Source organism: Gopherus flavomarginatus, chromosome 4, assembly GCF_025201925.1.
Source record: "Gopherus flavomarginatus isolate rGopFla2 chromosome 4, rGopFla2.mat.asm, whole genome shotgun sequence".
NCBI lineage: Eukaryota > Metazoa > Chordata > Testudines > Testudinidae > Gopherus > Gopherus flavomarginatus.
The window spans coordinates 53350442-53376122 of record NC_066620.1 but is presented as its reverse complement, the minus strand read 5'-3'; the positions used below and the strand labels follow the sequence as shown (position 1 = coordinate 53376122).

The 25681-nt window shown below is 43.8% G+C and overlaps 1 protein-coding gene across 2 annotated transcripts in view; it reads right to left on the bottom strand.

Moving 5' to 3' along the window:
- The window catches only part of MTARC2 (mitochondrial amidoxime reducing component 2), a 29780-nt gene extending 6381 nt beyond the window's left edge, over positions 1-23399 (bottom strand). The window contains exons 1-5 of one of the 2 annotated variants that reach the window (XR_007773762.1): positions 22678-23399; positions 20345-20485; positions 18203-18264; positions 18053-18124; positions 15162-15567 (exon numbers count right to left, since the gene is read on the bottom strand). Coding sequence is in view for 1 of the 2 variants with exons in the window: in XM_050948643.1 (XP_050804600.1) it covers positions 15441-15567; positions 18053-18124; positions 18203-18264; positions 20345-20485; positions 22678-22896 (621 nt within the window). In the remaining variant the exon portion in view is untranslated. Of the gene's footprint in view, positions 1-14220; positions 15568-18052; positions 18125-18202; positions 18265-20344; positions 20486-22677 lie in introns of those variants that run through there. The other variant, XM_050948643.1, reaches the window with a different exon arrangement.
- Positions 23400-25681: the final 2282 nt, after the last annotated feature.

Below are 25681 nucleotides of genomic sequence, written 5' to 3'. Positions count from 1 at the left end.
ACACACCCCATAGCTAGTTATTCAAATTGATATACGGCTGTTTTTAGCTAACCTACATTTACTAATCTCTTTATTGGAGGCCACGATCAGCATGGAAGTACATAATTAGAATTTCTTCTTTTGAATAGGTCATAAAATATTTCTTGAGTTTTATGGGGGTATGTCTTGTGCCTCTACTACAGGGTTTTGGTGTGGGGGTTGGAGTGGAAGGGGAGATGAGAAATGGGAATTTAAGACTAGAGAGCAAACTCAACCTTCTAGCAACACTGATGCAACACAAGCAAACCCAGGCACTATAGCAGTGGCATTAGAGCAGAGTTTCACAACTTGTGGGTCGCAACCCAAAACTGGGTCTTCAGAATATGTTAAAGGGCCATGTGGGAGACCTGGAGGGCATGTTGGGTCCTGCCCCTGGGTGTGTGTGGAAAGTCCAGGGGAGGGGGAGGTTGCAGAGCCAACCCCACATTCAGCAATGGCTCCTGGGTCTCCAGTCCCTCAGGGGTGGCTGGGCTCGGCACCCTGTCCCCACTCCAAGCTTTGCAACCTGGATCATAGCACCACACAGGTTTGGCCCAGTCAACTCTCTATCATGATGATCAGGGGGAATTCAGGTCAAATTTGAGTGAGTGGGGGAGCTGCGATACCATGCACCAGGTCCCCATGCCCTGGCTGGTGACCAGCCCCCGATTGGGACCCTGGGCCAAACTTGAGTGGCTCTGTAAACCTGGAGGTCACAATGCCCAGAGAGAGGAGGGAACTGAACCCAGCCAGCCTCACAGCACAGGAGCCAGAGGAGCCTCTGCTGTGATACACACGGCGCACTTATTACATTAATGGATATATTATACATTATGGAGAAGAAATATTTAGCAAACCAGATTTTTTTGCACTAAAGCTATGTACTAGGTTGCAACAAGCCATCAAGGTTTACAAATGGGTCCCCTGCGCCCAGAAAAGTTGGGAACCACTGCATTAGAGAACCATCAAATAGAACTTGTATTTATTCATCACATGACTGTCTCCTTCTGCCTTGCAAACATACAGAAATTTGAGCTTATTTACCACGAATGTATAATAGCTATACTTTACCTCTATAAGGGCTATACCAACACAGCTATGCTGCCACCGTCCCGTAGACACAGCCTCTACTGACTGAAGAGTTACATCTGTCAGTGTAGGCACATCGCCTGCCAGAGCAATGATAGCTAGGTCAATGGGAACATTCTCGTGTCAACAGAGCTGCAGCTACACCAGGGCTACATCAGTCAGCGGGGGATGGGAGGTGCCTGTGTCCTTCATTTTTGCTCTTTTTGTCTGTTCGAGGCCAGCTCTGTGCCTGTGTACCTGCTCACAAGAGAAGAGGCAAATGTCACCTGTTCCCTCCACACCGATTTCTTGCTCAAGATTTAAGATGAATTAGAGGTCTAGCCCTGTGTCTTGATGCAGGCAAACTTCCATTAATAAATAAATGTGTAGCAAGTCCCATCACATGATCTCTAAACACCTTACACATGTTAATTAATTTAGTCTAACACGCAGGGACGTAGGGCTGCATTACTATCCCCATGTTTTAGTGATGCTGAAAAACAGAGATGAAGTGACTCGCCAAAGGCCACATGGGGAATCTATGGCAAAGCCAAGAATAGAAGCTATGTTTCTGGCCTCCCAATCCTGTGCCTTAACCAAACCCAGCATTCTTTCTATTGAATATAAGGGGAGGTATGCCTGAGTAAAGACTTCAGAACTGGGGCTCACAACTGAAAACAAAGGCATGACTATTTCCAAAGAGAATATTGGCTTTTATTTATAAAATAAATACATCTCCCAAAGCTACACAGATTAATTTAATCAAGTGAATCACAACACAAGTATGTGACTGAGCTCCTTTTTGTACCATAGGATAATTTAAACATACACCATAAGGTGCATGATTGTTGCATCTTTATACATGTTCATTCAGACCCACCTCCTCTTAAAACAATGCCTACTGAACTCAAGTAGTCTAATCCTACTCCCCTTGAAGACAATGCAAAACCATCAATGAATTTGTGCCATATATATATATATATATATATATATATATATATATATATGTGTGTGTGTGTGTGTGTGTATATCTATATATACATACCCGCTTATTTTCTTCATCCTTTATTAATCAGAGTTTGGTACTAGGTTTATATTTTGAGATTACACTCATACTATACTATTTATTTAAGATTAGAGTTAACGTTATGATGAAATATATGTATGTCAATATCACCGATAAAAGCGATATTGTTTAGTAGGTAGATAAAATAAGGGCTGTCTCAATCTATTTTTTGCTTACTTTTAAGTGTTTGGTTTTGTAAATGAGATGTTAGTTAAAAACACTGTAATTTAGCAAGCTTAACTGGTATAAAAATGATTTATTTTTAAATTCTCAAGATTTAGAGTCTTTTGAGGGTTGGTTGGTTTCTCTCCATCATTAGTATTTCTTTTGCTTAGGAAAGTGAATATATATATATAGGCATAAAACAGATTATCTAATGCTTTACACTTATGCAGTGCTCTCATCTGTGGATCTGTGAGCACTTTACTAAGGTAAGTAGGCTTTATTCATTTAGCCAATGATAAAACCAGACTAAGTACAAAGGTTAGAAGCAATTTCTGTAAAAGGCTCTGTGGTTTGGTGGATAATGCATGGATCTACCTCCTCAGAGAGAAGTAGTCTGTTCCCAGCTCTGTCACAAACTCCTATATATGCAAATCACTTACATTTTCTGCTCATCACTTTGTCAGGAAAATAGACCTGTGTACATGTCCCACACGAGAAAGGAACCCTTTGATAGGAAATGTAAAAATAGTAATTTTTATTAGATTCTAGCATTTCCTTTCACTTTGAAAAGTAGACCAGACAGCTAAGGAATGAGCATATTTTGTCACCATGTCCACCCCTACTCCCATCTATTGGCCCCATTGATAAGGAATCCCATCTAATTTTCAAATAATAATAATTTCGTAAACATTCTCTGGTTAAAAAATACCCATGAAATTATAACTGACCAGAATAAGAGAGTTCAGAGTAATGGAAAGACAATGCCTTTGTTAGATAAACAACTGAACTAAATTAGGAAAGAAGGGATTATTTTAAAAACAATCTACCCATGGATCAAATTTGTAATGTGATTCTGTTGGGGAGATACAGGGACGAAACATCAGACACTTTGCCAAAAGTATTGAAAAAGGTGCCACTTTAAAGTGAATGATAAAAAGTAGACATTCAGTTTAATCAAAATGAGTAGGATTTGTTTTAGTTGGGACTCCAGTTTCAACCTTAGCTGTGAAAGGTTGCCACCTCTTCTTAATAAACCACATATCAACTGCTATAAATCCATGACTGGAACCATGGTCCTATTGGGCCAAATAAATAAATTAAATAAAACCCAGACCTCTGCCACTTAAGCTGGAGAAGGATGCTAGCTGAATAGAGGGACCCTTCTTTAGATGCAACTAATCAATAAAGAACAGATGAGTCACTCTCCAGTGAAAAGTGGCAAAAAATCCCACTGATACCAGTGTGAGCAGGACTGGGCCTATACTAGCTTCAACACTAGCTAATAACTTCACTTAATTATAGTCTGTTTTCTTCAAATATATATGGCACACAAATCCTTAAGGCTATTTAGTGTCATAGAAAAAAGACAGTTACCTTTTCCGTAACTGGTGTTCTTCGAGATGCGATGCTCATGTCTGTTCCACAGTAAGTGTGTGTGCTCATCACATGCACCAGTGTCGGAAGTTTTTCCCTTATCAGTACCCATAGGGAGTGCCCCTAGCTATCCCTGGAGTGGCGCCACTATGGCATGGTATAAGAGGCACTGCGCTCCCCCTACTCTCAGTTCCTTCTTGCCAGACAACTGCGACAGAGGGGAAGGAGGGTGGGATGAGGAATGGATACGAGCAACATATCTTGAAGAACACCAGTTACGGAAAAGGTAACTGTCTTTTCTTCTTCGAGTGATTGCTCATGTGCGTTCCACAGTGGGTGATTCCCAAGCTATATCTGATGGAGGTGGGTAGGAGTTCACAGTCACTCAGGAAGGAGCACTGCCCTGTCGAACCTGGCATCCTCCCTGGTTTGAAAGACGATTGCATAATGTGAGGTGAACGTGTGAACGGACAACCATCTGGCAGCCCCGCAGATGTCCTGAATGGGGACATGGGCCAAAAAGGCAGCTGACGAGGCCTGTGCCCTAGTCAAGTGCGCCCTCACAATTGGTGGCGGGGAATGCCCATGAGGTCATAACAAGTATGGATACACGAGATGATCTAGTTGGAGAGCCGCTGAGCGGAGATCGGACAGCCTCTCATGCATTCGGCTGAGGCGATGAACAGTTGCAAAGATTTTCTAAACGGCTTTGTACAGTCTAGGTAAAAGGTCAGAGCCTGTTTCATATCCAGTATGTGGTGGCGGCGCTCACTAGATGCATGGGGTTTTGGACAGAGCAGCGACAGGAAAATGTCTTGGCCCATATGATAGGCAGAGACCACCTTAGGGAGGAACAAAGGGTATGGTCAGGGCTGGACCTTATCCTTATGGAATACCATGTATGGGGGTTCAGAGGTCAGGGCCCAGAGCTCCAAGACCAGCCTAGCAAACATAATTGCAACCAGAAAGGCTACCTTCCATGAAAGGTGTGACCAGGAGCATGTAGTGAGCAGTTCAAATGGAGGTCCAGTCAACCTGGCCAGCACTAAATTCAGGTCCCACTGGGGGACTGGAGGCCTAACATACGGGTCCTAAGATGAAGGAGGTAGTCTAGTATAAGCTAGATCGGAACAGCAACAGGTGAGAGGCCCCAATCAGCAGCCCATTGGGAAAACCAAGACCATTTCACCAGGTAGGCCTGATGCGTGGAGGGCCTCCTGCTCTCCAGGAGGACGCGTTAAACCCCTTCTGAGCAAGTCCTCTCCTCCCAGCCTAACCATTGAGCAGCCACACCATGAGGTGGAGGGCTGCTAGGTTGGGGTGGAAGAGACAACCTTGGTCCTGGGAGAACAGGTCTGGGCAGGTTGGCAACAGCCACAGTGGGGCAACTGCCAGGCTCGTGAGAGTCCTGTACCAATGTTGCCTGGGCCATGCCAGGGCGATCAGGAGAACATGGATCCTGTCTGTTTTTATCTTTTCCAAGACCTTGCCGATCAGTGGAATCAGAGGGAAAGCATAGAAAAACTGACTTGACCAGGACAGAAAGAAGACGTCGGAGATCGCCTCCCCTGGAGCTGAAGCAGGGACATCTTGGGGAGTGCCCCACATTTGGAAAGTCCTGTGCACCACCTCTGGGTGCAGTGACTACTCATGCTGAGAGGAGAAGTCCCAGCTCAGCCAATCCACCCGAGAGTTCTGGACACCTGGTAAGTGGTGGACTTCCAAGTAAATACCATGAGCTTTGCAGAAGTCCCACAGCCTGAGGACTTCCTGGCAGAGGGCTGAGGAAAAGGCCCCACCTTGCCTGTCGATGTAGAACATTATTGTCCGTGAGAACCCTGACCACTCTGCCCGGCAGGCGCGAGTGGAGGGCCACACATGCCAGATGGACCGCCCAGAGCTCCTTAACATTTATGTGCAAGGTGAGATCCTGCACAGACCACAGATCTTGGGTCTGGAGGTTTCCCACCTGGTCTCCCTACCCCAGGTCTGAAGCACTGGACACGAACTCCACAGTTAGTGGTCGGCCTCTGAACAGGACCCCTTGGAACATGTTCCCCGGGGAGGACCACCAGCACAGGGAGGCTATCACCAGTGAGGACTTTGTCCATCCTGTCTCTGGACTGAGAGAAAACCAGCCAGAGCTCCTGAGTCTGACGTGACGAACCATGTATGTGCATGCCAACATATGACCCAGGAGTTGGAAGCATGCTCTGGCGGTCGTCATGGGGAACCTTGTGACTGCATTGATGAGCTTCCTTAGGGTTTTGAATCTGTTTGGTGGGGGGAGGCTCTGGCTGATGTTGCGTTCAGATTTGCCCCAATGAACTCTTTGCTCTGCACCGGTACCAAAGTGGGCTTGATGTTGTTTACCAACAGCCCTAGTGTGGTGAATGTGGACAGGACTGCTCACGGGGTGGTCACCATGCAGGTAACAGCATCAGGAACCTTCCCTTGACCGTGAACAGTACCATCCAGGCGGCAACTGTGGAGGTCCAAGTGGTGGCTTGCCACTGAACCAGGGAGCCGTCAATCAATACCTGGGGCTACAGGAGCGGTTCCGCGGCGGGGACCTCGAGCGAGATGAAGAACGGGAATGGTGTCAATGCCCGTACTGCAAAGGGCTACAGTGGCCACTAGGAGACAAGGATCTCTGGTGCCGTCTGTCCCAGTCTCGATGGGACATGCTCTCCTCATGAGGTCTATTGTCCCTCAAGGCAGAGCAGTGCCTGGAACCCCTGCCAGTCGGTACCCAGCCAGACAACCTGGTGGGAGTTGATGGGAACCAGCACAGACTGCGCACAGGGTGGTCACTGTGCGGGGAACAGAATCAGGAACCTTCCCTCAACTGTGAGCGGTACCATCCAGGCAGTGACTGTGGAGGTCCGAGCAGTGGCGTGCCCCTAGACCGGGGAGTCGACAATGGCGATGCTATCGGTACTGGCAGAGACATAATGTCTTGAGCTGCCTGCAGGGTATCCAGCGTGGAGTGCACCCGAATGTAGCCACTGGCATTCAGGGAGGCTGGCTCAGAGTGGGCCGGGCTACTCTGCTTAATTTGAGTCGGAGACCGCAAGGCCAATGGGGTCTAGTCTCTCCCCCCGTCTTGCTCTGGTGCCTTAGTGGAGAAGACCTCTTCGCCTTTTGAGAGTGTCCTGTGGATGGGGAGCCGTGCTGACTGGTGGAGGGCACCATTGGCTCACCGCATACCGATGCCATGGTGCTCAGTGCCAATTAGGAGCTGTGCAGTGATGTCAGGGTCAGGGCAGACGGCGTCAAAATGGCTCAGAGCCGAATGTCCCACTTCTTCTTGGGCAGAGGTTTGAAGGATCTGCAAATCTTGCAGCGATCACTGAGATGGATTTCCCCCAGACAGCGTAAACAGTCCATGTGCGGATCACTCATGGGCGTAGGCCGTTTGCAAGTGTTCCACAACTTGAAGCCTGGGGCACTGGGCATGCCCCAACCTGGGTGCACTTAACTAATTCTAACTAAAACTACTTTCTTTTAAACTAAAGGCACTACTAACTATGAACTGACAGAGTTCAAGAGGGAAAGCTACAGCTGAGCTGGAGTAGAGCAGTTCCAAAGCACCTTCACAGGCGGCAAGAAGGAACTGAGGGTGGGGGGAGCATGCAGCGCCCCTTATACTGTGCCATGGTGGCTCCAGTCCAGGGGTCACTAGGGTCTCTCCTCTACAGGTACTATTAAGGGGAAAACTTCCAGCACCGGTGCACATGGCAAGCTCGCACACCTATTATGGAACGCACATGAGTGATCATTCAAAGAAGAATTTTATGGGATGGGAACAAACTATTTTTGACTACAGACAGGTCAAAGAAAAGTTAGACAAAGGTCAATACTTCAAAAGTCAGAGAATTGTCAAGCCAATTTTTACCAAAGAAATGCTAAAATAATAGTTACCAACTATATGTAGTGAATAGGGACTCTCCCCTATCCCCCATTGCCTCAACTCCAGTCAATAGAGATTGTATAACAAAGAGAAATGTCTGGAGTAAGCTAAATGAGAAGTCTTCTTATTTTTTGTTAGAGGAAATTGTATTAAAATGCTAGTTAATATGTTACTGTGAATAAAGATGTGTTAGTGTACATTAACAATTTTGAAGAGGTGTTAGCTACGGTCAAGCTGAATGAGACTATTAAAGCTAGCTATGCATTAAGAGCTCTTATGTGTGTGATTATGACCCTTAAGAGGGCACTCAAGTTAATCACTGTTTTGTTCGCCACAATCATTTTAAATTACTTATACAGTTTCCTATTGTGGCTGTTTTTAAAGATAACAGCTTTTAATGGCTGAACTGTTTCTTATAACTTAGGTTTTTGTGTTGGTTTAACCTAAAACATTACACACACTTTGTACCGGAAACACAAAAACTCCCCATAATTCCTGAGTTTTCAATGGTAATTGCAGTCTTTGTTTGCTTATAATAAAATTTCCATCTGTCTTGTATTAGTTTAAAAACCAGTTCCCAAGAGTATTTCTTATAGCAATGGAATTACAGCCAGAGTTTGTAAATACAATTCCTTAGACATGTTGCTACATTTAGACTATCTGGGGACAGAGACAATAATCTCTTCTGCAATCCATGGATGTAACACATTTAGCAACATGTTCTTTATTGCCATCAGTGTTTTGAGTTGCTAAAAGATTATTAAATGTAATTAATATTTTAAACAGAGAAAAAGAGTTCTTATCTTTTCTATCTGGCACCAGCAGTTTCCCACACTGTATGGTACTTAATGTCTTTCCAGCTGCATGTTCAAATAGTGACAACACAAATCAGACAGCAGGTGCTCCTATATGAAATCCTGAAATAGGCATATCCAAATGAGCAGTTCTTACATTTGTTTATATAATATTTAACTATAACAAGTATTTCCAAATATTGCTGCAGAAAACCAAGTTACGTCTTGAAAAAAAAAAAGGCCGAATTTTCAGCTGCCAATGGTAAATTCTGGGTGAAGCTGGGTGAGGGGAGTAGCATAGGATCCCTCAGTTCCTTCTCTATGGCAAAGACCCATAAAGGAAATGCTGAAGCAGAGGGGCAGGAGGGAAGATAATGGAGCATCCATAAGGACAGTCTCAAAGAAGTCCGGTTAGTGCATAGGGCGAGTAACCCCCCTTCTTCTTCTAGTAGTGTCTATATGGGTGCTCCACTTCAGGTGACTACAAGCAGTACCTGTTATCTGTGGGCAAGCGAGGTGAGAGGCTCTAGAGGATATGCCACTTGGGGTCCCAATATAGTCACTGAGGGAACCATGTGGATGGGATGGGAGGAGGCATACAAGGGCATTCATACCACTGGGACAGGGCTTCAGGATGTCTCTCTCAGCTGTCTTCCATCTCCCCTAGGGTTCCAGAAGCAGGTTCCTAAGACAGTGAATAGGAGAGCCATGGATGGAGATTTGGGAGAACCAAAGAGAAATCCTCATTATCTGCTGTCGATAGAGCACCACTAGAAAATGGTGGTGACTCTGTTGGTAGTGGAGATAAGTGAGGGTCCAGAGACTGGGTAGGTCTCAGTACTGATAGGGGGTTGATGCCCAGCAAATGAGAATCCGGAACTGCCACCACAGTCAAGTCTCTGACTTACATAAATTTCTGGGGCACTGGTAGAGCAATCAGCACCAAGGTGGTAGTCTGAGAAGACAGGTTTGTCAGTGGTTTTGTTCACCCCAAGGAGCACCTGGAGCTGACTGGCCACTTGGTTTTCTGCAGCACCACAGTGTTAGGTACTGAGTATTGGTTGTCTCCAATCTAGTGGAGGCAGACTTTTTCCCTTGCCACCTCAATCAAGTCCCATCGGTACCAACATCTGACTGGAGCCAAGTCCCTTAGGGCCTAGAGTCATAACAGCACTGCTGGTATCTGAGAAACCTGCAGCCTTCATGGTACCAGGTTGAGAACCTGAAATCTCCAATATGGTTGTCTCACGAGGAGACTGAGATATTTTCTCTGTGGGTTCGCTATGCGGAGAGCCAGGGCCCCTTCCCTTAGAGTCTTTTTGAGAGGCCTCCACAGTCTTCCTCTTAGATGATCTAGGAGAGTGTTGTTCTGAGATGGGAGGAGCACACAACTTGCTCAGAGACATGTGGTGGGAGTCCCCCATGGCCCAGGTCAGATGCGGGACAGGGAACACTCCGTCGTGGGAAATCTCAGTGTAATTGCCCAGTTTCCAGACCTAATTTACTTCTTTGACAAGGTTACTGACCTAGTTTATGCGGGGGGGGGGGGGGGAAGAAAGGGGGAGCAGCAGCAGACATTATATAACTTGATTTTAGTAAGGCTTTTGACACAGTCCCCCATGACATTCTCATAAGCAAACTAGGGAAATGTGATCTAAATAAAATTACTAGATGAAGGTTACACAACTGTTTGAAAGACCTTATTTAAAGAGTAGTTATTAATAGATTGCTGTCAAAGTGGGAGGGACATAGCTAGAGGGGTCCTGGGTTTAGGACTTTTCAATATTTTCATTAATGACTTGGATAATGGAATGGAGTGCACGCTTATAAAATTTGCAGATGACACCAAACTAGGAGGGGTTGCAAGCACTTTAAAGGACAGGATAAGAATTCAAAATGACCTTGATAAATTGGAGAACTGGTCTGAAATCAACAAGGTGAAATTCAATAAAGGCAAGTGCCAAGTACTATGCTTAGGAAGGAAAAAATCAAACGCACAACTACAAAATGGGGAATAACTGGCTAGGAGGTAGTACTGCTGCAAAGAACGTCGGGACTGTAGTGGACCACTCATTGAATATTAGTCAACAATGTGATGCAGTTACTAAACAGGCAAGTATCACACTGCGGTTTATTAACAGGAGTGTCATATGTAAGATAAGTAAGGTAATTGTCCCATTCTATTTGGCACTGGTGAGGCCACAGTGAAGTACTGTGTCCAATTCTGGATGCCAGACCTTAAAGATATGGACAAACTGAAGACAGTCCAGAAGAGAGCACCAAAAATGAGAAAAGGGGTTAGAAAACCTGACCTATACGGAAAATTTAGAACAAAAAAACAAACAAACTGGTCACGTTAGTCCAGAGAAAAGAAGCCAGAGGGAGAACCTGAGAACAGTCTTCAAGTATATTAGGGGCTGTTATACAAAGGTCAGTGATCAATTGTCCTCTTCATCCACTGAAGAAATAATGCGCTATCTGCAGCAAGGGAGATTTTATGTTAGATACTATGAAAAACTTTCTAAATAAAAAGATAGTTAAGCACTGGACTAGATTACCTTGGGAGGTTATGGAATACTCATCATTGGAGGTTTTTAAAAATAGGCTAGACAAACACCTGTCAGGGATGGTCTAGTTATACTTGGTCCTGTCTCAGCACAGAGGGATGGAGTAGATGACCTCTCGAGGTCCCTTCTAGTCCTCTATTTCTATGATTCCATTCAGCTAATCTAGTCATATTGTGTATGTACAGAGACATTCTTTCAAAGAGGCAGGTCATCTAGTCATATTGTGTATGTACAGAGACATTCTTTCAAAGAGGCATGTTAATCAAAGGCAATGTGCAAACAAAACAGAAATGGTTTACCTCATTTAGTTTTCTACACAAAATCAACTCAAAAGATCTTCCAAAAATAAATATTAACCTACGACTACACACGTTTTCAAAATTCAGGTCTTGAATACAGTAGGAGGCTCTATGGATAACTGAAGAATTTGTAGAAAAAGTCTTCATAGATACAAGAAACGGAGACCAATTAACAGAGATTTGCTTCAGACTGTTAAGAGCAGTTTTGTTAACAGGTTTAACATGATGTACATTATAGGAGAAAAGGCAATGATAAATCTGTATTTAATCTGCTAATTTCTCTCTACATCTATATCACGATGGTTCCTGAAGTTAAACCTGGAGACAATCATAGCTGGTGTATACTCTGGGGTTTCCCCCCTTCCCACTTTACAGCTTCCAGTACAGCTCGGATACAAGATATGACTGTATACAATTGTCACTGCTAATTGTGGCACTGATCCTGCCATAAACTCTCCATACCCCAATTTCTACTCTTTTTAGTGGTTAATTTATTATAAACCCACAGTTGTTTATGATACTCAAGTATATGTACCTGAGTTATGATCTGCATTTGCTAGTCACGTAGCACTGGCCCAACCCATTTCCAATCTAGAATATAACTTTCCTAAGGTTACTTGTCCCTGTAGGCAGTTAATGTAATTTTCATAGGGATGTTATGCACCTAGGGTCAGAACAGGTGGGTCCCTGAGCTATGAAAATGTTTGCAACCCTCTGCTCCCATTTTCTGTTCACTGCCTGTGCTCTGCCGGACACAGAGCAGGCCAGGGCAGTGTCCAATAAATAGTAACGATAGAGTCCTCACCCAGGACTCACTATATTAACCCAGGGACAAGGTGCAACCTGCAGCAACAGCGCATTTCATGGAAGGGGGGTGCCCACAGCAAGATGACAACTTATATTAGACCAGCAGGCTCGGGGCAGTGAAAACCCCACCACCAGCACAGAGCATCTCCCCAGGGCTAGGACCCCCAGGAGTAACTCCCGCATCTCCCCACTCTGCAGCTCAGCTTGGTCACCTCCACCCACTACCCAATCCGTCCGTCCCCGCCCAGCAGGACTTCACCGGGTAGATGAAGAGGCCAAACACTATCCCCATCTGCTGAAGCTGGGAGTCACCCACCTACTGGCCCAGAACCAGACCACAGCCAAGAGCAGGGGGCCCACGGTCAGCATAGTGGCAGCACCAAGCCAGATGGTCCAGGATTGAGGCAGCAGCAGCCCCTGGGGCCCACTGGATCCACTCATGGCAACTGGACCTGAGGGAGGGTGGTGGTGGCAGGTCTGGGGTCCCACAGTTCCTCTTTGCCCCCTCAACCCATGCCTGCACCCCTCCCCTACCTCAACTCTCCAGAGCCAGGCCAATTCTGCCCTTCAGCTCTACCCAGAGTATTCTGCTCCTGTGCTTCCCCAACATCCAAGATAACCCTAGATCTTACCCCTCAAGTTGAATCTGCATATGCAGCCTCTATCAAGAAAACCCCTGTGCTTCACACAATAAACTATCCTCTCATCCCACTCCGCTCTCCTCAACGTTCACCCCACCCCCATCACCTCTGTGGGGGAGGAGGGTGGAAATCAGTGATTAACTCCTGACAGGCTGTGGGCATTTTCTAGTATCTGCATATTTTTCTGTAGGAATTGCTTCGATGTGAAGAAGGGAGAAAGCTGAGCACCTCATATTATGTACTTGTTGGTACAATAAAGGTTATCACATTAGCTACCATATCCACTGTCACCTGAGAACACTAGTGTTAAAATTCTCAGCAGATACTATGTCCCCTCTAGCAGGAATAAGCTACTGCGACAAAGTTCAGAGGTAAACGCTGATAGCACAGTTACATCATCGGTTTGAGAGTTCTCTTTGGCAAACTGCTGCCAGATAGGAAGAAACAGAATTAATGAGTTAAACAGGGGCCAGTCCTGCAAGGTTAAGTACATGCTTTATGCATGTGAGAGATCTTAACAGTTGCTCTAACTTGCCTTGGCTAGTAACAGCCAAAGATGTCAAGGATGCAACAGTGTTCCAGCCAAATCCTTTCCCTAAGCCACACATTTAATGCCTCATGCACACCAAGGATCACAGGGGGAGCAGGGATTGCAGAGCTGGCTCAACCTAACCAACCCAGCATTCAGTCCCTTTGTGCTACTAGATCAGGGTTGGGAACCCTTCAGAAGTGGCATGCCAAGTCTTCATTTATTCACTCTAAGGTTTCACATGCCAGTAATACATTTTAATGTTTTTAGAAGGTCTCTTTCTATAAGTCTATAACTAAACTATTGTTGTATGTAAATAAGGTTTTTTAAATGTTTAAGAAGCTTCATATAAAATTAAATTAAAATGCAGAGCCTCCCTGGACTGGTGGCCAGGACCCAGGCAGTATGAGTGGCACTGAAAATCAGCTTGCGTGCTGCCTCTGGCGCGCGTGCCATAGGTTGCCTACCCTGTACTAGACTGCTGTAAATGGACCTCAGCAGGGCCAGGATCTAGTCTACTTTGAGTCTTGGTTCTTAGCTCCGTAGCACAAGATAAACAAGAAGGTATCTCAGCTGTAATGTGTCCTGTACTAGAAGGATCGTTCTGCATCAACATGCCAGCTTCAGGTTCAAGGATGGTTCTTTGCCAATATCCACACAGATCCAGGTTGCTACCAAATTCTGATGATTCTCTCCCCACATCAGAAATCTGAAGACTTTTCTGCACTGAAGCCTTTCTCCACAGCAATGCAAGGACACTTGGATGCTGAATGTGGCATCTACTTCTTGCACAAAGCCTTTAACTGTGCAATAGGGCACCAGGGGGAAGGGCCTTCTGCCAAACCAAAAGGTATGTGAAGCAGCAGAGAAATAACTAAACACCAACGTAGGTAAGATGTAACATTAAATGGCAAAAACCAAGAGAACAAGCCCCTCAAATTGTACATCATACTAAAGAATAGTTAGGGCTCTGCAGAAGTTTATATTTTGATTTATATTTATTTCTAGAGTTAAAATCTGTTTTACAGTTTTAAGTACATAATTTTAGAAAACCATTGTTAATTGTCTGATTAGCAATGTTTATATAATCTCGTTCCCCTAGCTGCTTCAATCAAATAATTACATTTCCATCAGTTAAAAATGTTAAATGTGTATTAAAAAATATTCATCTGACCTTATCTACCCTAGATCCCCAAAGCCCACCTTTAATTACTGTAATTTTAATGGATTTACATTTTGTTCAACTTCTTTATGCTCAGGAGCATGAGCTTTATAGGGTTCACCAAATTCTGCCCATAGGGACACTTATTCTGCCACTGCCTGCCACTGTCCACCGCACTGTGCACACACAATGTTACATTTCTTCAGGGGCTAATGCTGGGATATGTTGCCACAATAATACTTGGTATTTATATAGCACTTTACAAAAATCAGTCAATCCTCGGCAACACCAGTGAAAGACAGGTAGGCAGGCAGGCATTACTTGCAACAAGCATGGTAAGTGCTTGCCCAGTACTGTTAACTGAGTCAACAACAGGGCAGCAGCAGCCTAATTCTTCACTTTACTAGGCTGTTATTCAAGAATGTTGAAACAGAACAGCACTTCAATGTTCACAATAGAAAGTAGAGAACCTAAGCTCCAAAACAGTCTCGCCTACTTCGTGCCTTGTCACAACCCACTCTTTTGCTGGTTCAGAATTTCTTGCTCTATCTGCCAATCCATAACAAAGTAACGAGATCAAAATGTTCCAAGAGCGGTTTTCTTAAGGCATTATAATTTAGATAGGAATTTAAAACATAGGCAAACTTTGAAGGGAACATTCGATTATCATCATCCAACTTGTTTCACCCTCTTTCCTCATTCCAAAATAGCAATAATATAAGTGTGTGTGTGTGTGTGTGTGTAAGACTGAAAATCACTTTAGCATCTGATCTAAGGGTTTGACAGCTTGCCGTTTACACGCTAATGGAAAACTAAAGATTTAGTTTTAGATTTAGGGACTCAAGGCACATTAGTGGACTGACTTTGGCAAGACTTTGAGAAGACTTTGGCACGTCACAGGATCCGTGGACAATCAAGGACAGTGTACTTTACACCTCAAGATAACATCAAGGAGTTATTTCAGGCTCTGTGATTACAGAAAAACACATTTGCATATAAAAATGAACAATTATTTTCCACTCAAAATACATCTTCCATCAATTGACTATCTTGTACACAGGGTCTCCAACTTGAAGCGTTCCAGTTTTATCAATTCCATAATACCATCCAAACAGAGGGCTGGATTTGTAGAGATGTCGCTCAGAAGGATCGCACAAACGGTAACTGCACAGAGAAAACGGTCATTATTATTTACTTAAGGCAAAACAAAGCCTCAAGAAGTAGAGGAAAAAAAAAAAAAAAGAAGAGGTGGGAGCTTTGTTTTAAGTTGGAGGAAACGCAACAGAAGTACCAGATTCTATGTATGTATTTAAGACACAAACAGAATCCACAGACATTATGCCCTACATAACAGAGGTTAATGGATTTTTTTAAAGTAAATTTAATATCATCCCTTCATTGTAAATTAGCAGTAGATTATATTCTGGGATACTCTTCACTCATCTCTCTTTATGCCACTACCACCATTTAAAAAAACTGAACAAAAACTTTAACACTTAAAGAAATATGCAGCATGTAAATACATAAGCAGCCCAACACATATGGGCTGCTCTACAATAACACACCCTGGACAAAGGAAAATAAACAATTATAAATAAATAAGTCTATTTCAAGTTTCCACAGGATTATGAAGAATAAAGATAATTTTTGCTTAGCAATTTTTGTTAAAGTATAATGAGATGTGAATAAAGTTTTATGGCACACCAAAAATTTAGGATGGAATAAGTCAACACACTGTAGGTTTTCTTTTGGCAAACCCAATGAACTGAACTTAGTGAGGCTACTGCTGTGAGTAAAATATCTCACACATGCATGACAGTTTGAGACTTAAGCCCCAGTACAGTTTAAACAGCAGAAAACTAGTTAACACTGCTGGAAGGTGATTATCTGGGTGTACAGACAGATCTGACAACTCAATTCTCAGTTCAACGTGCAGAGGCATGGAAGAAAGCTGATAAGATGCTGGCTGTATTAAGGCTCCAAACTTGCAGACCCTTACTCACTTGCCTAATTTTACTACCATGAGTAATCCCATTGATTTCAAGGGAAAGTTAAGCATGAACATAAGTTACTGCAAGATTGGGGCCTTGGAGTATACAAGTCAAAGGGCACAGAGCTTTACAGGGTGAAGGTTAGAGAACACTTGAAGTATGCTCTCTCATCTCTCCTAATGGATGCAAGCTAGTTAAAATGGGTGACAATGTAGGACAGTTAAGATAACTAATGGAATGGAGCAGCTCATATGAGAAGAGACTGACTGATCCTTGTCGCGCACACAAGTAGGTGAAAGCCCCAAACTGCTGAATGGGTCTGACAGTTGGGCCAAGTAACTCATCATCTGTGTGCAGTCTCCTTCAAAGAACCAATCAAACTGTTGCATGCAGAGTAGATGTAGAGTAAGGGTGATGACTGGTTGAGTTACCTGTGGTATCACAATTATCTAGGGACTCTTGGCATGGCACAGATGGATGCTGCTGTACACAGCATGGGTGTAAAGTCAAAATGGCCAGTAACAGACAGCACTTCCACTGATGATATCCTAAACAAAGAGCTCTCAGCCATGTTTTTAACTGTTTCCATCACTTCACACGGACTCGGACATTCTAGGCTTCAGCGTGACATTCCTGTAATCTATCATATAGGCTACACACACTGCAACCTTAATAAAGTCAAGCACTCGAAAGACAGAAAATGCCAGAATAAAGGTTGCCGATGCTATCTTAATTTGGATATGCATCATGACAGTCTTTAATTACATGATCACTATTATTTTTTCTTCTTCCCATCCCACTACTTCTCAGTCCCACTATTCTTTCCCAGCCAGCCCCAGTATCTCCCAACTCCTCATCCCATCTTAGTTTCCACCCTCTAAAATCTACTAGCTCCCAGTATTCCCTCCCTGGCTCCCAGCTGCAGTCTCCCTGCCAGCCAATTGCAGTCCGTTCATTTCCCCCCAGCCTCTCCCCTATCTCCTTGCCCAACCAGTCTCAATTCCCACCCCTGCCAACTACCAGTCCCACTCCTTTCCTGCCCCACCAGTCTCTGGTCCCAATTTCTCCCCCAATTTCTCATTCTCAGAAATGGCTAAAGCTCTCACTAAAATCCAATCCCACCTTCCCCCAAACAAAAAAACAAAGCCTGCCTAAGGCAGACACCGAGAATCGAAAACTTCAGCCCAAGTAGTTAAAGTTTGGCAAAAGTTAGAAGTAACTGAAAAAGGGGTCCTCAAATGAGAAGTGTCAGGCAACCTTAATAATAGGTGATGCTACTTGCATCACCAATAATACTCCCTCTCTCTCTCTCTCTCACACAAACTATAGTTTATATATTTGCAGGACAGATATAAATGATTACCAGCTACAATTAGACCGTTAAATTATGCAATTTAAAAGATTGTATACTTTGGGTCCAGCCCTTGCCTAGACTATACAGGCACACTACATTGAAGAGAGGACCAAGGAGTCTTATATATAAGAAGTGAGAGAAGGAGAGTCTTAATGAGTCCTCTTTTCAATATAGTGCATAGGCAAGGACTGAACCCAAAGTTTGCAATTTGAAAGGCTGTAAGAGTACATGTAGCACACATTTCAAATGCCTTTTTTTAAAAATAACTGTCGAATACAAGATGAGACACTACTATTTTTGCTACCTTTTCAGTGTTTCCAGTGGCTCCTTTCTGTCAATGATCCCAGTTTCCATATCAATGGTTGTTAAAATACACCTGTAATGATAGATAATGTTAGACAACAGCAGCTACTTAATATTTACTTTTCCTTCAAGTATATTCCTAAACCCTTACCTGGGGCAAGCCATTGTCCCTTTCATCTCCACATTACCAATTTTTATCTTATTCCAGGAATCCTAAGGGAAATGTAAACATTTATATATGATTATACTTTCAGAATATTTGCATTAACCATTTCCCAGAAGTTGACTTTGAGCATGGCCATTACTATAAGACAAAGCATCACTTTAGAGCATTATGCTTTCTTGCATCCTCATAATAAGAGCTATAATAGATATGCTATTATTTTTAATAAAACAGGTTATCACCGCATATGTCAACATCAGTATCTTAATCATCTACTCAAAGCAGTGTGATCAGTTTTGCAAAAGTTACAGGGTAAGTTGTATGAATTACCAAATTGCTTCAGATACACTCCACTAAAAGGTGACTGGTCATTTAAAATATACCTGTCTTATAGGTACAACACACATGATTTTTATTAAAAACAAGTAATTTGTCAAACATAAAATGCAGGTTAATACAAAAAGGGAGAACCAAAAACACCTTCTGCAGAATGTATTTTCAAGTCATAAGTGGGTTTGTTCTGATTTCACAACTGATAATTAATACTGTATTTAATCTAAAAAAATTTAAGTTAACTACAGTTCCACAAACTGTTATCAATGAAAACAAGCAAAGTCAGTCTTCACTTATCAGCCCAGAAGCTTCCTAATGCAATCCTACTTGGAAGACAGAGGCACAATCCTCCAATGGGAATTTTAGGTCCTCAGGAACAATCAAACCCATGAAGAGCAACTCTCCAGAGTGAACTCAAACATGTAAAATCTGCACTGCTCCACTATGTAAACTCACAGTTTTATCTACACTAATTAAATGTTTAAAGAACCAATAAATATGCAGCAGTTATGGTACTCTCAGACCATCAGGATGAGCTTTTCTTTATAAGCAAACTGTGATAAGGTATCTCAAACTCCCAAATATTTTTTCTCTATCATTAGATGTCTTATACTGTGCATAACATTTCCTGTATGGGGCCTAAAGGCAAGCATGCAGTCCCAGCCTCACATTTTATATACACATTTATTTTATCCTTCACTAGGCTGCATAAATATAAATTAATATCCACAAACCTATTATCTCCCTTTAAACTTTGCACACATTTATAGTAGAATTTCTAAGGCTCTATTTGTACCTGAGAGTCAGCTACTGGTGGCCAGATGTGGCAGTGCAAACCCCAAGATAGCTGCTTTCCTTATCTATATTTGGGGTTTACACCATTGCAGCTACACCAGTCACCAGCTATTGATGGCTGAATAGGAGCTAATCCCAAGTACAGCCAAGGCTTTAGATCATCTTTGGACTCTATATCCCAAGAAGAACACATCTAAGACTGAGAACAAATAGCAATTCAAGTACAGGAGATCTGCTTTTTTCCAACTTTCGGTCACAACCCAGTACTGGGTTGGACGTTAAAAGTCCCATCGGTGGTGCTGCCCAGCTAAGGCAGGCTAGTGCCTACTTGTTTTGACACTGTGCTGTGCCCTGGAAGCGGCCAGCAGTGGGTCCGGCGTCTAGCCACGGGGCCCACGGGGCTCTGCATGCTACCCCCACCCCAAGCACCAGCTCTGCACTCCCATTGGCTGGGAACCACCAATGGGAACTTGGGGTGGGGAGGGAATGGACAGATGGTGCCTGTGGTCGAGAGTCACACGAAGCTGCTTGTGCGCCTCTGCCTAGACACTGGACATGCTGCTGGCGCAGCACAGTCCACAGTGCCAGGACACGCGGGAAGCCTGCCTCCGCACCCTGGCTGTGCTGCTGACTGGGAGCTGCCGGAGGTAAAGCTGCACCCCAGCCTCACACCTCAATCCCCTGCCCTAGCCCTGAGCCCCGCCCCAAACCTGGAACCCCTTCCTGCACCCCAAGCCCCTCATCCCCAGCCCCACCCCAGAGCTTGCACCCCCAGCCAGAGGCCTGACACCCTCCCTACACCCCAACCCCCTGCCCCCTCCCACACCCTGAACCCCTCATTCCCAGCCCCACCCCATAGCCCTCACTCCCACACCCCAACCCTGAGCCTCTTCCACACCCCAAACCGCTCATCCCAGCTCCTTTGGGTCACGGGCATCAGCAATTTCTTTCAACTGGGTCCCCAGAAAAAAAGTTTTAAAACCACTGCTGTAGATCACTTACCTCCTCAAAAGCATTGCAACCCGTAACAACAATATTTGGTCTGAAGTTCTGTATTTTAACTTTCTTCTCCAGCCTAGTATTTAGATCTTCCAACGAAGCTTCTGAGAGGATCATGGCTGGGCTACAGTCGGGATAGGCAATCTACAAAAATGAAGGCAAACAAATCCTAGCACTCCCACAAGAGCATGCGTCTCAACAGACAAGGTCTGCAGAACTTTTGATGGCCAAGAAACAGGTAACTGAACTGATGGCCATATATTAGCCATGTAGTCTTATGTTGTTGTAGTCACATTCTTATGACTCAGGGGCAGTATTTTGAGAAGTGAAATAATTTGTCCCTTCCCAGCATAGTAGCCATCGTAAATTAATAGTAAAGTTGACCAAATACAAACTTATAAATAGAAGTTGTTTATAAAGGGTTAATAAATGATAAATAGATAGAAGCATATTATAGACACAAGTGTTACATGTTGCAGATATCAGCAGAAGATATTACAGAAGGTTATGAACAACCCATTGAGTTGTTGGACTAAATCTCTAATCAATTAACCATTTGATAAAACATCATTTACTACTATTTTATAAATGATTTACAAATGGAATTTTCATATAAAATGTGACCCATATTTAATTACAAACAAAACAATGTCCAGAACTATTATTTTCCAATTTTTTTTCTGCTAGTCAAGTGTTTCTTTCAGCCCACAGATAGTCTAGTTCCTAATTCACAACCCTCCTTTGCACACCCCTTGGTCAGCATGAAGTTTATTTGCATATTTATAGTTCTTTGCCTAGGGATGTCTCTCTCTGGAGTGTCAGAAAAAAAGACCATTCCCTTTCCTGTCCCCAGTCTTTCAGATAGCAAACTGACTATGTTTTTCAGTATTTCCTTTTTCAATCTATATCAAATGAGATTTTCTGATAGACGGAATCCACTCTATCACAAACTCTGGGAAGAGATTTACTCAACAAACAATATTAAAATTCAGTTGCAATTGATCATTAAGGGTGCTGACTTTTCTCCATGGAGGCTGCCATTTTAGCAAAAAGGGCCACTGAATAATACTTTAAGAAAACTCCCTCCGCACACATCAGTAAATGGGACAAGCATAAGACTTTGAAGGCAGTTTTCAGGAGAGTTTCAGTGCACACTGAAAGTCTCCCTTCCCTCCCAAACTATCCTTTTTTCCTTGCATACATTGTACAAAATCTGTAAAATGAAAGATAGACTATGCCCTCTCCCTCTCAAACAAGTGAAAATGTGCAATGAAATGTTTACATTGCTCTGTCCTCCATATTAACACCAACACCACCGTCTGTGCTCCCTGTGTACGTACATCTGCCAAATTAACACCTTTCTTAGCCAAATACATACAGTATCTTCAGTTTCAGTGAGTGCTTCACTGAAATGGTCTTAAATTTACTTGTCAAGAAGATGCACACAAAGAGTAGAGATTTTATTATAACTTCTTGTACTTGTTTTCTGTTTATGCAACACCAGGTAAAATGCTGATGCTCAATAAACACCACCACTCTCAGTTGCAGGGCAGGGTACTCAATCTGCATCTCCCTGTACTACCAGAGCCAACTATGCCCCCTGGGGAACTCTAACTTGAAGAAGGAGAGATACTGTTTTCAACACCCTGCTCCCTTGAGGATTTTGCTTAGGGAAGGTAAAGTGGAGGATGGGAATGAGAAGGAGAAAGGACAGCTGTTCATTGGATCCCTGACCCCAGGGAGCTGAGGCTGCCTCAGGAGGGCACTGATTTACCACATCACCCGACTTCCCTGCCCTTGTACCCTGTTTCTAATGCAGTGGTTGCAGGCCCACTCCAGGGGAGAGGGGATTGTGGGCACCTTGTGCTGCCATAGCCCTCTTTTGTGTGGGCTTTTCTCAGCGGAAGCACAAACCTCTGATCTAGGGCTCAATCCAGACTATTATCTGTAAACAAAATAGCAGTAATGACAGTTCATATTAGAACAGTGCTGCACATAACTGGGGATAGAGACAGCAAAGGGAGTTTCAGTACACATTGAGTTTACCAATAAACTGCCTTCAAAAACTTAAAATGCATCAGGAGTTCCCCTTGGTCACACGCTGGGTCACTTCTTGTCAAAATGGCAGCCTCATATTCTGTAACTCTTCATGTTCAATAAGTTTAATTGATTTAAAACACAATTTAAGCAAGCAAACAATCCCACCAAAACCCATGGGACTGCTCATGTGCTTGAAATAGGTACTTCAACAAGTTGTACATGCCCCCCCACAGAACACTTACAATAGGAAGGTTGAGGGAGCGGGGGAGGAAGACACACACAAACTTTCATCTAACCTTATCCTTGGATCGGAAAGTGGTGAATATGTCTCTGGATTTCCTAGGCGTCATCTGTGACTCGAAGTGCACCAGTCGATATGACTGTGTATTCAAGAAGGTGGCGAACCACTGAGCTGCCTCATCTCCACAGTCCCTGCCTTGGATATCCAATCCAAACAGCCTAAAAGCAGCATGAGTTAGTTTAAAAGCAGAGAACTCAAGTGGACTTACTTTCATCTCTACAATTCAAAATCCAACATCTTGCTTTCATAAAACAAAAAGAAAAAGATGCAGGCAATGAGCTCTCTGAGTGGCGATAAAGAGATTCAATGTGGAATTAAATTCTGGACCCACTAATATATTCTCTGCAAATGTTTAAAAAATCCAGACAAATCCAGTACATACAACGCCGGTTCCTTGCAGACAGGCAACCCAGAGCACTGGTACTGATAAATACAGTAATCGAATTTCCCGCCTGTTAGGGACTGAACAAGTTAGGCTGAGTTAACTGTCACAACAATGTACTGTAATACACAACATCCATTTGCCATGCTAGATTTAAAAGAAAAAAGTGAGATTTATTCTACACACTTGTGTCAATACCACCAAGCATAATTCCATTCCACTTTTCATTTTTAAAAGACAGAAAGACTTTACCAAAAAATACACCAATTTAGATTTGATCAATTTAAGCAAGTGAATGCCAGTTTCCAAGAGCAGTTAGTCACTGTCAGTCAACATTTGTGAATCCCATCCCTTGTGATTAAGGAAATGTTGCCTCAAATTTTAGGGGCATGAGAATTTAGACAAAAATGAGAGATTATGCCACCTAAAGAATACATTGGGTGACATTTTTATCACCACTAAAGACAGTCTCTCTGTTCTTTAAGCATTTTTTATTAAGGGCAAGGACAGATATACTATAGTTAAGGCTGCAAGATGGTTTCTGTTTAAAGCGGATATTGCATCCTTTTTTTAAATCCCCATACTCAGTCAAATCAACTTGAGAACGGGCTTGTCAGTTCAGAAGCCAGACTAGAGTGCATGAAATAAATGTAGAATCTTTTGATCCTGCAGTTCCTGATAAAATACACAACCCTCCTCCAAAATGAGGGGTTAAGTCCAACATTTTCCCCCGACACGGAGGTAAAAATAGGGTGATACACCTCTACCTTGATATAATGCTGTCCTCGGGAGCCAAAAAAAATCTTACCACGTTAAAGGTGAAACGGCGTTATATTGAACTTGCTTTGATCCACGTGAGTGCACAGCCCTGCCCCCCCCCAGAGTGCTGCTTTACTACGTTATATCCAAATTTGTGTTATATCGGGTAGCGTTATATAGGAGTAGAGATGCATATGAAACTTGTTTCTCTGAAGTACCACCTACTATAAATGCGTGCAAAGCCCCGAATTATGGAATGAGATAGAATCACAGAACCATAGGGTCAGAAGGGACCACAAGGATCATCTAGTCTAACCTGCCGCCAAGATGCAGGATTTGTTGTGTCTAAACCCTCTAAGACAAATGGCTGTCAAGCCTCTTTCTGAAAACTTCCAGTGAAGAAGCATCTACAACCTCCCTAAGCAGTCTGTTCCATTGTCCTACTGTTCTTACAGTTGGGAAGTTTTCCCTGAGATTTAATCTAAATCTGCTATGTTGTAGTTTGAACCCATTGCCTCTTGTCCTGCTCTCCCCTCTTTGGCAAAAGAGAACAACTTTTCTCCATCTTTTTCATGGCAGCTTTTCAACTTTCTGAAGTCCGCTAGGATATCCCCCCTTAATCTCCTCTTTTCCCAAACCAAACATACCCAGTTCCTTCAGCCTTTGCTCAGATTAGTTGCATTCCATCCCTTTGATCTTTTTTGTCTTTATGGATCCTTTCTGGTTTCTCTCCTTTCCATACATTTATGACCAAAATTGGACACAGTATTCAGCTGAGGCCTAACCAGTGCTGAGTAGAGTAGTACTATGTGACTTGCTTGCTATGCCTCTGTTAATGCAACCTAAGATGGCACTGGCTTTTTTTTTTTTTTTTTTTTTTTTGCAACAGCATCGCTTTGCTGACTCGTGTTCAAGTTGTGATCCTCAACATGAGTAATTCTATGAGAGATATTCTCTATATTAACTGGAGCTGAGGATTTAACATGAAAACTCCACGTGGGTGGCAAAAGCTCTCAACAGCAGGCTATAAATCAGGGGACAACAAACTTTTTGGCCCAAGTGTATGGAGGGCTGCGTAGGGAAGACTGTGCCTCCCCAAACACTCTGGCCCTGCCCCCTATCCACTCCCTCCCACTTCCCGCCCCCTGACTTCACCCCTCAGAACTCCCAACCTATCCAACCCCCCCTGCTTCTTGTCCCCTGACCGCCTCCTCCCAGGACCCCCACCCCCTATCCACCTCCCCCGTTCCTGTCCCCTGACTGCCCCAACCCTTATCCAAATCCCCACCCGCTAACTGTCCCCTGGATTCCCACCCCCTTACCCAACCACCCTCTTCTCCCTGTCTCCTATCCACATCCCCATCCCATGACAGGCTCCCTGGGACTCCCACTTCCAACCCTCCCTTTTCCCCATTCCCTGACTGCACCCCCCAGAACCTCCGCTCCATCTAACCACCCTCTCCTCCCTGACTGCCCCCAGGCCCCCTGCCCCCTGACCAGCAGCAGGAGCTCGCAGCCACGACACCCGCCCAGAGCCAGCTGTGCTCCCCAGAGTGCGGCCACATGGCTGTATGTGAGGGGGAACAGCGGGGGAGGGGCTGGGACTAGGCTCCCCAGCTGGGAGCTCAGTCCTGCAGGCTGGATGTGGCCCGCAGGCTATAGTTTGCCCACGTCTGATATAAATATTGCTTATGAGAGGGATCTTTTTCCAACTACAGAGCAATAATTTTCCCCCAAAAAATTCAAGGCCAGTCACTATTAGTTGTATTATCACCTCAAAATGGTCCTTTTGATTTATATGTAGTGCAGCTTCCTTTACCTAAAGCGAGTGCCCAGAAGGCCATAACAAAGTGGAAGT